This window comes from Oryzias melastigma, linkage group LG5 (genome assembly GCF_002922805.2).
Source record: "Oryzias melastigma strain HK-1 linkage group LG5, ASM292280v2, whole genome shotgun sequence".
NCBI classification, from domain to species: domain Eukaryota; kingdom Metazoa; phylum Chordata; class Actinopteri; order Beloniformes; family Adrianichthyidae; genus Oryzias; species Oryzias melastigma.
Window position 1 is genome coordinate 18772660 of NC_050516.1, and position 13887 is coordinate 18786546.

Below are 13887 nucleotides of genomic sequence, written 5' to 3' on the forward strand. Positions count from 1 at the left end.
CTTCGTGTACGTCGAAGTCACATGACCCAGCGTCTGTCAACATGAGTGGGCACTGCTGGAAAGGGAAGCAGCTGGATATTCGCGAGCGGTGAACCACAATTCCTATCGCATACCGGGTTCTTTCCATTTTTTCCCAATAGTTTTTAAAAGTTGGATTTAGTGTTTTTGTTGACGAATGTTAAATCAAAACTTTACAAGCCCAGCTTTGACTTAATTCAACTGGGAAGTTAGTATAAAGGTTAGCTTGGTTAGTGGTAGCACCTCAGTCGCCGGACCTTTATAAAGTAGACATTTGGTTAAAATGCGTCAAACTACAGCTGTCATGTCGTTAATATAAGTGTAAACGTCGCTTGTGATCATTTAGATGCAGAATAAAGTCCTTATCGGTCTTCTGTTTCCGATGCTAGCATCTAAAGATGACTGGCTCTTTAAAAACTGTTAGAGCTCGGGTATGAACCGTCAGGACGAGTTTTCCTTCTGAACTTCTTGTTCGCCAAGCATATTTTCAAACCACACGCTCATGTATGGGTTAGTGAAGAATGAATGAACGCTTTCGAATCGGGAAATGGTACCTTCTCTCACCAGAGACTGTCAAATCCGTTGTTAGCTGACCATCAACTACTGGGCAGAAGTCTGACAGAAGCTAGCACTGCGGCTGCGCTCATCCATATACTGTAGTATCGCTCGGCTTTTTCTGCTTTATGGCTGCTGTGAGCGGTGGAAACGCGCTGGGAGGGATGGCGGGGGGACCCAGCATGCCTGCAGTGTCCACCGTCAACTCTTCGGCACCTTCCAGTCCATCGCCAGGTACTAAAACGCGGGGCTGCAAGAACGGCGCCCTGATGGACTCCTTTGGGATTTTCCTGCAAGGTCTTCTGGCTGTGATGGCTTTCAGCATCCTGATGTGTGAGTATGATCGGAAGACAAGACATCCGATCGGGGCTGCTAGCCAATAGTAGCCCTGGATTAATCAAATGCTCTATTGATTTCAACCGGCTGCATAAATGTCCTCTCTTGAACAAAGCTTCCCAAATAGCAACATATGTAAAAATGATTAATCTGTTTTTTCCCCCCCAGAGGGGTGTAATTTCATGTTTTCTTTAGTGAAGTGGATATCTTTAAACTTGAACAAGTATTTAACTTTTCATGTGATGGTCGGGACAGTGTTGCTCTTTGGTTTCCACAAGATTGATGACAAAATCTTTGTGTTTTTGATGTAAATATATTGTTAATGTGCTGAATAGAAAATAAAGAGAGCCAAATGTGTTTTTCAATGGGGGACTTATTATTATTATTCAATGGAACATTTCTCAAGTTTATGTTATTTAACACAATCAAAGTTGCTTTGCAAGTTCTTGTAATCTGAGCTCTGAAAAAGTCCCTTAAGTTGCATTAAATTTGAAAAACAGATCAACAATATTGTCAAAAAATAGGTTTTATCAGTTGTGACTTTTAACTAAAGATAAACTTTCCCTGAGCTGCAGTGATCTTGAAACGGCAATCTACACCCTGATTACCTCTAGGATAAATTATTGTAACGTTCTGTACTTTAGTGTCACATAACCACCTCCATTTAAGAGAATGCAGCTGCACAACTCTTAACCAGAACATCCAGATGAACGTGCATCAGTCCAGTGCTCGGCTCACCTCACTCCTGTGTCCCTATCAATTTAAGATTTCAGTTTCAATTTTTACTGTTCTTCATTGCCCCAGCTTACTTAACAAAGCTTTGAACTGTTCACAGCCAGTCTAGAGAGTTTCAAGGTCTGCCAGCCAGTGTCGCCTTCATGTGCCCAAACAAGTTTTTTCGATGCTGAATCGCAGTTATTAAATAAAATTTTTTCGGAGTTACACATAATATCAGAACTTACCACTTTTAAACTACAGACAAAAGCATGCCTTTTTAGCATCTTGTTCTTTCTTACTTGTTTTGTTAAATTCTTGTTTGTCCTTTACGCATTTTATTTCCTTTTGTAATTTTATGGTGTTGATTTTTTTTTTTTTTTTGCCAAGTTTAAACATGTTTTAATCTATCTTTCTTATTGTAAAGCACTTTGTCACCCTTATGGTGTTTTAAAGGGCTATAAAAAAAAAGGTTCATTCATTCATTCGTTCACTTAAGGACCTTGATTTTGCCCTTCTTCAAAAGTTCTGGGACAATTTCCATGGAAAACAGTTTTGTCTAAAATTAGACTAGTAAAGCAACTATTTGCATATTTCTACAAGCATTAACAAAACTTTTTTTTCCCACAACTGAACAACATTCCCTGTAACTAATACAGCAAATCAACATTGCTGAAGGAACTATAATTTTTCTAGCTTTCCAGACACCTACAGGGCACCATTCAGAGTCATTTCAAAAGACTTAAACGGAGTTTCAAAAATCAAACTAAAAATATGTCAGAAGAGTTAAATATGAGATTCCTGTAGAGTGGAAACGATGAACTATTGCACCTAGAAGAACTAAGTTCTAAGTTTGGATCAAATTTGAATTAAGCTGGAAAACATTTGAGTCCATTAGAAGTTTTAATTGTGTACATTCAAGAATAGAAGCTAAAAAAAACATCATCCTGTTATGTTCTGACTCCAGGTTTTACCATCTGACTGATTCTTTCAACAGTCAGATGTCAAAGAGAGTTTTAAGGCTTGACATTTTTTTCATAGCGTCCAAATGCCCACATTTGTCAAGTTTGAACTCATCAAACTAGTTGAGCTGATTTTCAAAGCATTTGCCATTTTTAAAATATTCCCAGCCCAACTTAAGTGTTGCTTTGTTTTGCCAAAGTGTAAGCAAGAATATTCAGATAAATGTTTCGATTTACTCTTCTGAAGTTTTGACTTTAGGAACTTTGGGTCCACAGTCCAGAGCAGTGGAGAGTGAGGGAAGGCATGTGCAAGCAGGTTGGAACGGGTGGAGGAAGGTTTCAGGCGTGATGTGTGACAAAGGAGAATCAGCAAGAATGAGAATAAAGGTGTGGAAGATTTTGGTGAGAACAGTTGGCTCTGAGAACAAGACAGGCTGGAGGTAACAGAGCTGAAGATGTGGAAGTTCTCTTTGGCAGTTATGAGGATGTGTAGAATCAGGAATGAATTTATCAGATGAACAGCTCATTTTAGATGTTTTGAAGATATGTGTAGGGAAGCCAGTTGGAGATGATTTGGACATGTTCAGAGGAGGGACAGTATGTGAAGACTCATTCATCCATATCAGAGAAAGTTTTTTAAAAGAATCATTCTAGCTTAGTTTTTTATGTCTTACACTGAGAAAGCTTCTTGAGAAGAAGCAAAATGTCTTCAACTTAAAAAAGCTAAGTCCAGATGACCCTTTTAAAAACTTTTTTCTGCTAAAGGGTGACTGTCATGATGTTGGTAAAAGGATGCCGAGGTTTGAGTTAGAAGAAAAGAGGCCAGAAGAAAAGGGTTAGATGGAGGCAGATTATTTGCTACGGCAAATAATCTTCTATGATATGGCAAATAATGGCAAATTATGTTATGGCAAATAATCAAATATGGCAGCCAAAAGACAAAGAGAAATAAGCATTTATGTATCGTTAAAAGTTCATAGAACTACAAACATTTTTGTAAATATATTTTTTTAAAGTACAATAAAGGGTTTCGATCAAAAACGATGGAATTGAGGCCTGCCCCGGACTTGTGTTAACAACACACCCTACTGCAAAGGGTGTGTTCTGTCTGAAGTCATGTGTTGAGACCATTAACTGAGGTCACAGCATGTTATTGTGCTAGTTTGCTTGGATACAATGACTCACTTAAGGTTATTTTTAAAGCTATAACTTGTTTTGAAAGTACACACTGTTTGGAATTGAGTGATACATATTCCAATTTCTTTTTAATGTTTCTAGAGGTTTATGTCATAAGGATATAAAAATGATTGAAGTGCCTAGGACAACAAGTGGCCATTGTAAAAGAAAGAGGAAGAACTTGTCAATGCGATTTTCAGTGTTCCTTTTTAAACAAGCCTACGAATGTACGCATGCAAATGGCCTGACATGATAAAAAAAAATATACAATTTACACTTTATTCTTGAAAGTTTTTTTTAGATCTACTTTAAACGTTTTTTTAAATCCACAAAGAAATTGTTTAAGATGTAAATATACTGTACAACACACTATCATTTTGTATGGTTGTGACAGAGACAAGTAATATAAGTTCTATTTTTTTTTTTTGTATGTTTGTTTGTTAAAGTGGATCTGTAAATGAGTGCAAAAATGTTATATTTGATTACAAGGTGTGTTAGATTTCTTTTAAGTATAAATAATCTGTTCAGTAACATTCGCACAGTGGTCTAAACCAATCAGAAATAGCGAAAGGCACGCGCGCACTTCTGATTGTTCAAAAGAAAACAGTTTTTCCTCCCTCAAATTAATTTTCCTTTTGTTTTTTTGCAAAAAGAAAAGTGGTTCAGATGAGAAAAAGCTTGTACAACTAATGTATTGTTCAGTAATATTAAATTGAATATTTTTTTTTCTTAGTAGTGAAAGCAGAACATTGCAAATAAAGAGAAAAGATCAACCAGCTCAAAAAGCAGTTCAAATGAATAGGAAATAGAGTTTATGGTTCAGTAAATGTTGTATTTTACTTCAACAAAACAATTCACAACTTCTTTTCCATAGTCCATAGTTTGTGGGAAGAAGATAGAAGCCACTAGAATGGGTAGGGGAAGAATTCTGATTCAGTCTTTAAGTTGTAAACATTTTGCATTATCAGACTGTCTCCTCTCCAATTTAGCAGTATACAGCACCAAACGGACAACAGTTTTAAGAACATAACGCAACCCTGTATAACTGTATTTTTAAAGTCCCACTCCAATCATATTCTGATCATTTGTAGAAGCGTTCCCAGTGCTCTTTTAATTATGACTGTGGAGTTTTTAGCAAAAATAGTTGAAAATGTATGTGCACCTTACTTTGATACACTGTTACAATCAGTACTAAAATGTTGGTCTTCAACTTTGGACTAAAGATAATGCAGTACATTTCTGTGTTTTTAAGATTGATCGGTCTCTGATCTCTTTCCTCTACAGTGAAGCGCTTCAGAGAGCCTAAACATGAGCGGAGACCATGGAGGATCTGGTAAATGCTTTGTAAAAGCCTTTAATTTCCTTATAATCACTTCTACCACTATAGTGTTTTAGGGACACCTAAACTATGTCTTTGTAGGTTTTTGGACACCTCCAAGCAAGCAATTGGAATGCTCTTCATTCATTTTGCCAATGTCTACTTGTCGGACCTCACAGAAGAGGATCCATGCTCATTGTAAGTCTGATTTGTTTTCTGTGATCCCATTTGTTCCTGTAACTCTACACACAGAGTCAGTAGATATGATCTTGTCCTGCTGTGCTTTTTTTTTTTTTTAGATACCTCATTAACTTCTTACTAGATGCCTCCCTGGGCATGTTGGTGATCTATGCAGGAGTGAGAGTTGTAAGCGCTATTGTTGAGTGGAGACAATGGGATTCTCTTCGTTTTGGAGAATACGGTAAGTCCAATTATGAAGTCACGTCATGACCACTGGATGGCAGAATTTACTTCAGTAAAGGAAAGCTGTCTACCACTAAGTTACTGCTGTCAGATCATGTTTTTATATGCACACTCCAGTCGTTCAGTGTATCAAAAATAGTATTAGAACTTTTTTATACCTTTTAATGTTTGTGTTTTCCATTTGTTATAGTCCCGTTGCATCTTCTTGCTATCTCTAAATGTTTGTCTAAAAGGTTTTAGTAACTTTCATTTTTTTAAAATCTGTTTTGTTTAGCTAATTATACCAATCCAGTTTTATATATCTGATGCTGACAAAAGCGGTTATTAATCTGAAATTAATGAAGTTTTCAAGAGGTAACCTTCTGTTTTCTTTTTTGGGATTTGTATAAAAAAAATCATACACTGTGACATGAGTGTCTTTGTTTTTATAACAGTTGCCGCTATGTCTCTGTTTTTTTTTTTCCTCTCCATGTTGTTTTCCTCACTCTTGTATGCTCAGGAGAGCCAGTGCAGTGCTCTGCATGGTTGGGTCAGTGTATTCTCTACATCCTCATCATGATGTTTGAGAAGGTCCTCATCATGTTGGTTCTGCTCATCCCCCAGTGGAAAACGGTAAGAAGAGAAGATCAACTGGTTAAACAGCTAAAGTAGTGTCTATTTTAGTGTATTATTTAATACATTTGTGAAAACAAAAACATCTAAAACTATTAAAAAAAACAACAACTTTTTTTCATTTTGTTTTCATTTTTATAGTTTAATCGAAGTCTCAATCTTTTGATCTATTGTAAAAGCATTCCCAGTGGTCTTTTAATTATGATTAAGACATTCTACGCAAACCCCAAAAACAGCGTTGTTTTCTAGGACTTAGTTTCTGCAAAGGGGCAGTAGTTCACTAAAAGTTTGGCCCATGAGTTGTGGTTGGAACTTTTGATCAAAGTAAGCCTCCAATCATTTCCCATGATTTTATTATTTACATCCCCACCTTACAACATAAAGTGCAGAAAAACTTTAGTGGTTTCCCCTCCTAACCACAGCCGAGGCGTCACGGTGTCATAGACATTTTAGGGCAAGCGTTAAGCAATAAATCTGATGATCGACAGAAGAGGGCACACTGGGGGTAAATGCAGGTTCAGAATGGAGCAGAGCGATGAGCTTTGGGGTTTTTAATAAAGAAATGCTTAGAAATGCAGTTTTATTCCTAATTTTCTATTTATACATACTTTATGATGAGAACAATGCCAAAAAATATGCTAAAACACCAAAAGAATTATTTTTACTGTAGTGGATCTTATGAAATAGTTTTTGGTTTAAAGTTAAAACTTAACCTTTGGTCCAGCATTTGGAAATTGGTATGCTTTTTAGTTCTGCACATTTAGAAAAGACTGTGTTTTTTTGTGTTGCAGCTGGCTCTACTTAACTTCATTCACAATCCTGAGCTGGAGCTGGCAATAGTAATGCTCATTGTTCCATTCTTTGTCAATGTAAGTCCTGGTACCATCTTCTTTTGTTGATCTTGGCATGTGATTGTAAGAAAACAACAGTTTAGTTGATTAATATGTTATAAACATGTCATCTTAGTAACGTACAACCACTGTGTTTAAAAAAAATATAAACATCTAACATAACGTTATAATATAAAAATATATATATTTTTTCACACCTGTTTAGTTGATTAATATGTTATAAACATGTCATCTTAGTAACGTACAACCACTGTGTTTAAAAAAAATATAAACATCTAACATAACGTTATAATATAAAAATATATATTTTTTTCACACCTAATCTATTGCTTTCTTTTTTTGGTCACTTTAGGCCCTCATGTTTTGGGTAGTTGATAACTTTCTTATGAAAAAGCATAGGACAAAAGCAAAACTTGAAGAGAGAGAAGAGGACTCTCGTGGGAGCAGTAAAGTACGCTACAGACGAGCACTGTCCCACGATGACTCTGAGTCGGAGGTAGGTCTCTGGAAATGTGATGTAGAGTTTAGCATCTGTATTCCACCACTAGTATAAACAGAATCTTTATGCATTTGGAATAAATCAATGTAGGACAAAATACTAACAGCATACTTAACATTATACAAGAAATATTCTGACCTTCAAACCAAATATATACAGCATAGCTTACATGAGTACACCCTCTTTAAAAAGTACTAATCAATGAACAAAAGAACAATTTCCAAAGTTTTCACAATGATGAGTTTAATTGAACACTTATTGAACTCTAAAACATGAAATTAAGTTGAATAATGTAATTTAGATCACAAAATCTTCAGTTTTACTAAAATTGGTTGAAGCAAAAATAAATACACCCTGCAACAAAAAGTATTACATCTAGTATTTTGTATGAGCACCCTGATTCTTAAGGACAGCACCAGGTCTTCTAGGCATGGAATGAACAAGATCAACATCTGTGCAACATCTATCTTTTTCCATTCTTCAAGAATAGCCTCTATTAACGCCTGGATCCTGGATGGAGAATGATGCTCATTTTACCTCTTCAGAATTCCCCACAGATTAGATTCAGATCTGGAGACATACTTGGCCATTCAATCATCTTCACCCTGTTCTTCAGAAATGCAACAGTAGCTTTTAGGGGTGCAACGAATCGCGGATAATTCGTGGTCCGTACAGATCAGAAGCCACGCTTCGAGACATTTGTGTACCGCGGACCGTCCCAACCCCCATCCCCCATCCCCCGCGAGAGCACACACCTCTGGCTCTCATAAGTTAAATCAATTGTCCGTTCACATAGAATGGAATTCTCGTCAAATTCATGTAAATCGTCTTTGTTTTGACAAGCGCTAAAGTAGCTGCTTCATGGTTATCTTAAAGTCTGTTCACCTGAATCTCCCGCTGTGTGTGGGAGGAGCTTCCGTCAAACACTTTTCTCGACTTCATAATAAAGGACACGGATTGATATATATCAGGTTTATTTAACTTTAAGAGCTGTATAAAAGCATTGGTACAAGTTTCAATTTCTGTTTTCAAAGAATCTCCCAGTTAAGAGCAGCAGCTGTCCCACACAGGAGAAAGACACTTCTCCATAGTGGACTTACCAGTGCCGTCAGGGGACGATTGTATGGCAAGCCAAAGAGATCAAAAATCACCAGGAAAAGCGGGTGCGACAGTGTCATGTTTTACAGATAATAATTATTATTTTAAATATTCAAGTGTTCCCACAGCTAGTTTCCATGAAACGATTAACACCAAAACATTTTTTTACTGTTTTATTTATGATTTAATTTGGACATTAGGCGGGTGGGATGAGGACATTTGTATTTTAAGGGGGTACTCCAGAAAGATTTGGTATTTTCAACACTATTTTTAAACATTCTTTTCTGTCAGTTTTTGTAGATTTGGTCTCAAGACATGTAAATGTAATCAGAAATTACATTTTTTAGCATTTTTGTTTGTAAATAAATATATATTATGTGTGTGAAGTACTTTATATGCTTATCGAATATATGATTTGAAGCGTTTCCGAAAATTAATTTCTTATTGTTGTTTAGTTTTATTTTATTTTTTCAACTTTTTACTAATCCGAAAAATGATGCGAAACCCTGACCCTAAAGCCGTGACACAATCTGAACCGTGAGTTTTGTGATCCGTTACACCCCTAGTAGCTTTCAATGTGTGCTTTGGATCATTGTTGTGTTAGATAGGTGCTCGACCGCCAAGTGCACGGAGTGATGGTAGGATCTTCTCCTTCAGTTTAGAGCAGTACATTGTTGAGCTCATGATGTCATTAATGAAATGCAGCTTCCCAACACCAGCAGCACTCATGCAGCCCCACAACAGAACACTGCCACCACCATGCTTCACTGTAGGCAACATGCATTTTTTTTTTTGAAGTCCTCAACTTTACGACGCCTTACAGTTTTAAAACCATTAGTTCCAAACACTGTGATCTTTGTCTCATCACTCTAGAGTATGGAGTCCCAATAGTCGTCTTCTTTTTCAGCATGGGCTCTGGTAAATTCTAGGCGTGCTTTTTTGTGCATTGACTTTAGAAGAGGCTTCCTACATGGACGATACCCATGCATGCCATTCCTGTGCAGTGTGCGTGTTATGGTGTCACAGGAAATGGTCACTCCACTTTGGCTTTCTACCACTTTAGCTAACTTCAGTGAACTTGCATGGCGAATTTCTTCAACTGTTCTCATCAGAAGACACTACTGTCGAGATGTCAGTTTCTTTGGACGACCAGGATGTCTCTATAAGATGGCTGCACTTCCATCATTCTTAAATTTTTGGATTTCTTTTGCTACTTGGTTGTGTGAAGCTTTGCTGATCTTGTAGCCTTCACCTTTTTTGTGTAAAGAAATAATTTATTTTTCTCGCATTTTGTGACATTTCTCTTCGATGAGGAGCCGTTTCTGAAGGCATGAAATGAAAAGGGCTTTCCTTTATTAAGCAATGCTCTTTTATAGTCACATGTGTGTTGGAAAGGTCTTAAATGAATCATTAGATTCACCTGTGGTCAGATGCCTGTTAAGTAGAATTTTGTGGTCTTAAGTGAGGCTTTTCTCCTAAGATTATACTTTGGGTGTACTCATTTTTGCAACAAGGCCTTGAATTGATTAGTAGGGAAAATCACTTTTTTGTGCATGCAAATTAAATAATCTTGTTTGTAATCAATTACCCACGTTTGGGGGGTATTTTGTAGTATAGTATCTCATTAAAAATGTTGATTCTGAAAGGACACTAAAGATTTCCTGAAAAATATAGGGGGTGTACTCATTTATGCTGAGCACTGTATATATAAGCTTACACATTTCATTTAATTTTTCTAAATACATTTTTAACACTGCAACGGTTGAACTTATAAAGACAAAGTCTAATTTCAAGGGATATTTCACTGCCTTGTTGGTTTTTGCTTTTAGTTTCAGAGAGAACAATTTCGGGCAAAATCAGAGTTACGAGTTGTATATTTTATTTTTAAATAAAATTGAGTTGACCTTAAAATGTTTAGGGCCTACAAATTCTGAGCCAGTGGTTTGTTGAATCAGAATTTAGATTGTGGATCAAAATGGCCAAAGGTTGTTGTTGTTTTTTTTTTTTTTTTTTTTTTTAAATTGGGTTAATGCTCTGTTTAACTACTAAAACCATGTTGTGTGCGTGTGTGAGCTTTTGTGCACTTTCTTCTCAGGTTTGAAAAGACTTCAACAGATTATCATAATAAAAACAAAGGGCTGCTCTTAAATCTGACTGATCATTGTTAAAAATAACTTTTTTGGTCTTACAAAACAATCACCATAGAAAGTTAAGTAAAGAACTGCTTAAAAATTCAACAACAAGCACCCAGTGGGGGGATGGGAGAGGGATTCACTCTAACCCTTTATAGACCACTCAGCATGGTGTTGTTCTCACAGGGCCAGTGGCGCAATGGATAACGCGTCTGACTACGGATCAGAAGATTCTAGGTTCGACTCCTGGCTGGCTCGATGTTTTTCTTTTTCTATTAGAAAACGATTTCTTTTTTAAACTATGAATTCATTTATCCTTCCTATACATTTTGAATTTTATTTAGAATTATTGCTTAAAATGCAGTGAAGTTAATTTTACTCCTGTGTACAATTTACTGGTTCAAGATTTGAAGGATTTGATCATATAACACAGGTATTACATATTTGTAATACTGAAACATAATTCTTTAACATTTTAATAGGTTCTCTTTAGTGCCTGTGTTCCCTCTATTTTATTTTGTTTCAGTGCGTGTGTAGTAGGTTAAGGGAAGCTCTATGGGCTGAATTGTGTGGGGGTTGGGCAGGGCGTCAGTGTTCTAGCTGCTGCATTCTTCAGTGTTAGTCACACGGGCCAGTGGCGCAATGGATAACGCGTCTGACTACGGATCAGAAGATTCTAGGTTCGACTCCTGGCTGGCTCGCTTTTTTCGTGGAATTTCTCTTATGATGGCGGACATCAATAAGAAATTCAAGACCTTCTATACTGAAAATTGGGTTTTAAGTGTTTTTACCATATTCTTGTAGAGTTTTTACTTTAAATAATGAAGGACATGTTCAAAAACTGCATTTTAAAGAGAGAGTATAAAAGATTGAAGATTGGAAGTGGAGATAGGCTTTCGCTGTATCAACAGTCCAACCCTCAACTTGGAAGGGAAATTACTGATTAACTTCTGCTGCTCTGCAGAATGTGTGTCCTACAAAATGACATTTTTTAATATTATTTTGTTTAAAACATTAAAATGGCATAGTTAGGATTAAAAGACCCCTGGAAACAATTTAAAAGATGATCAAAGTGGAACTCAAACGGATTAAGAGCCAACAGAGTATTCAACACCACTGCTAGTTCAGTAACCATAAACAGAGAAAATGTCACATGTTTAATTATTCATTCCTGTTTAAAACTAATAAGAGCCCATGGTGACATCAGTGTAACTGAAAAAGATCAGAAATGGGTTCTGTGATCCACTTGGTTTGTGGTGCATTCCACGTCATTTTAATTTTAAGGAAAAATGGGTCTCGGTCTTGATGGGTTAAGATTTAGACATTTCTTGTCATGTTACAAAATTAACTCAAGCGAGATAATGTCACTGACAAACAACATAAACCATTTTCTGACTTGTCTTTTTTTTAAGCAAAATATTTTTAGTGCTTTACTACTGAAGCAAAGTACCCATGAGACTGCCAGTGTTTGACCATGACCATGTGCCTAGAAATAGATGGAATCTCAGACTGAAATGAATCCTCTTGGAGTAATTTAGGTGGTGTGATTCTTCACCAGGTTCTAATAAAAGATTACATTGTGAATAATGTACCAAAGTTAACACAAATACTTACTCCTAAGTCTTCTTGATTCTACAATGACAGAAGAAAGTTGCTCTTTTTATGTTTAGTGTTTATAAATTCATCCCAAATGTGATTTTTGCAGATCCTCTTCTCTGCAGACGATGAAATGGATGAGTCGGACGAAGATGATGTCCGTCGACTCACTGGCATGAAGACAGTGAAGAAGAAAAAGCTTCGCATGGGAATCCCAGTCTGACCCACATGCCTTGTTTTGCAGCTATAATGGGTTTTCTCTGGTAGCTTTTCACCTTCCAGGTCCCCAGACATTCCCTGTACTTCCTCCACCCAGCGTGAGATCAGCCTCTGTTCCTGTCTTTCAAAATTTTTACTGTATTTAAATTATTTTTTTCCCCCAAGATTCCTGCACTCACTGTGCAGAAAAAAACTGACTGTATCTAAGCCATGTCTGAACAAGGTCATTAAAGTGTCTTTTTGTACTTTATTATGATATTTGGATCCCTGCTACATGTCAGCGTGACAAAACATGGCACCTGTATCAAGTCAGTTACATGAATTATTTTTTCCTCATGAGAACCAAATATCATAGTAAACTCTGTCTAGTGTGTTGATTATAATTGCTTCAAAAACATTGTAGGAGTTCCTGTATTCCTAGCATAAATAATCTAAGCTTTGTCTGATCTCTTGCGTAGGTGTCCCACCATGTGATATGTGTACAAGAGGGCAGGCGTGCATTTACACCTCCCCCTCCATTTCTAGAGAAGCATTTTGTCAGTGTCTGAACACTGCAGCACAGTTACACTCTTTACTACTGTAGATCTCTTTTGAAACGTTACTTTTGATAAAGGAAGCACATTCATTTTTACAGCAGCCTTCCATTTCTGTCTTCTAACAAACCTCACACGTGTCATTTCTAAGATTGGGACTGCAAATGTCATGCTGCTACATTAGCTCCATGAAGCAGCAGAATGCAGATGCATCAGTTATCAAAACGGGACCGGAGAATGATGCTACTGGATTTAATGTTGGTTCAATTGGTGTTTGTTGTTTGAGGCGGTTTGACTCATTTGTTCTCTTTGTAATATTTTTTCTTGTTTTTTGATGTGTTTTGTTTTTTTGTTATCAATGTTTTTGTAAGCCAAGAAGGTGACTATGCTTGTCCCCAAAGTGTTCTTCATTCCTTCACTCCAATAGAGAGAGCTGATATGGAAACTATTTTCTTGCACAATCCCAACTTACATCATTTCATTTATGTGAAATTTACTTTGTTCACCTTTTTTTTCTTCTTCAATGTGTGTTGACATTACCAGCAGGTGTTTTGCTAGATGGTTCTTTTTAATTTTATTTGTAATGTTTCTCATTTTTTGCTTTGACAGTTTTAACGGAAATATTGAATCATCAGACACAAAAGCAGCATTCAGCGGGCTCTGAAGAATGTGATAGACCTCTAAACTGTAAATGTCGACTGTGGACCACGCACCTGAAGGAAGGACGCCTTGTGTGCATGTGTACTGTTGTGTGATAAAACTTGTGTGTAGTGTTTGACTGACTGCTAGTTCTGTTTAAAACTAAAGGTGGTGACATAAACTACAACTACTATGGTACTGATCAT

The 13887-nt window shown here is 36.6% G+C and overlaps 1 protein-coding gene and 2 non-coding genes across 3 annotated transcripts; all 3 read left to right on the plus strand.

The window, feature by feature from the left end:
- Positions 1-48: 48 nt before the first annotated feature.
- Positions 49-13518, plus strand: stimate (STIM activating enhance). The gene is made up of 8 exons (XM_024270346.2): positions 49-906; positions 5046-5094; positions 5182-5277; positions 5379-5500; positions 6002-6114; positions 6906-6983; positions 7318-7461; positions 12400-13518. Exons 1-8 carry the CDS (start codon positions 702-704, stop codon positions 12511-12513), a joined length of 921 nt encoding a protein of 306 aa, XP_024126114.1. The 5' UTR covers positions 49-701; the 3' UTR covers positions 12514-13518.
- On the plus strand, positions 10880-10952 carry trnar-acg. Its single transcript has one exon. It is a non-coding gene; the product is annotated as a tRNA-Arg (tRNA).
- On the plus strand, positions 11323-11395 carry trnar-acg. Its single transcript has one exon. It is a non-coding gene; the product is annotated as a tRNA-Arg (tRNA).
- Positions 13519-13887: the final 369 nt, after the last annotated feature.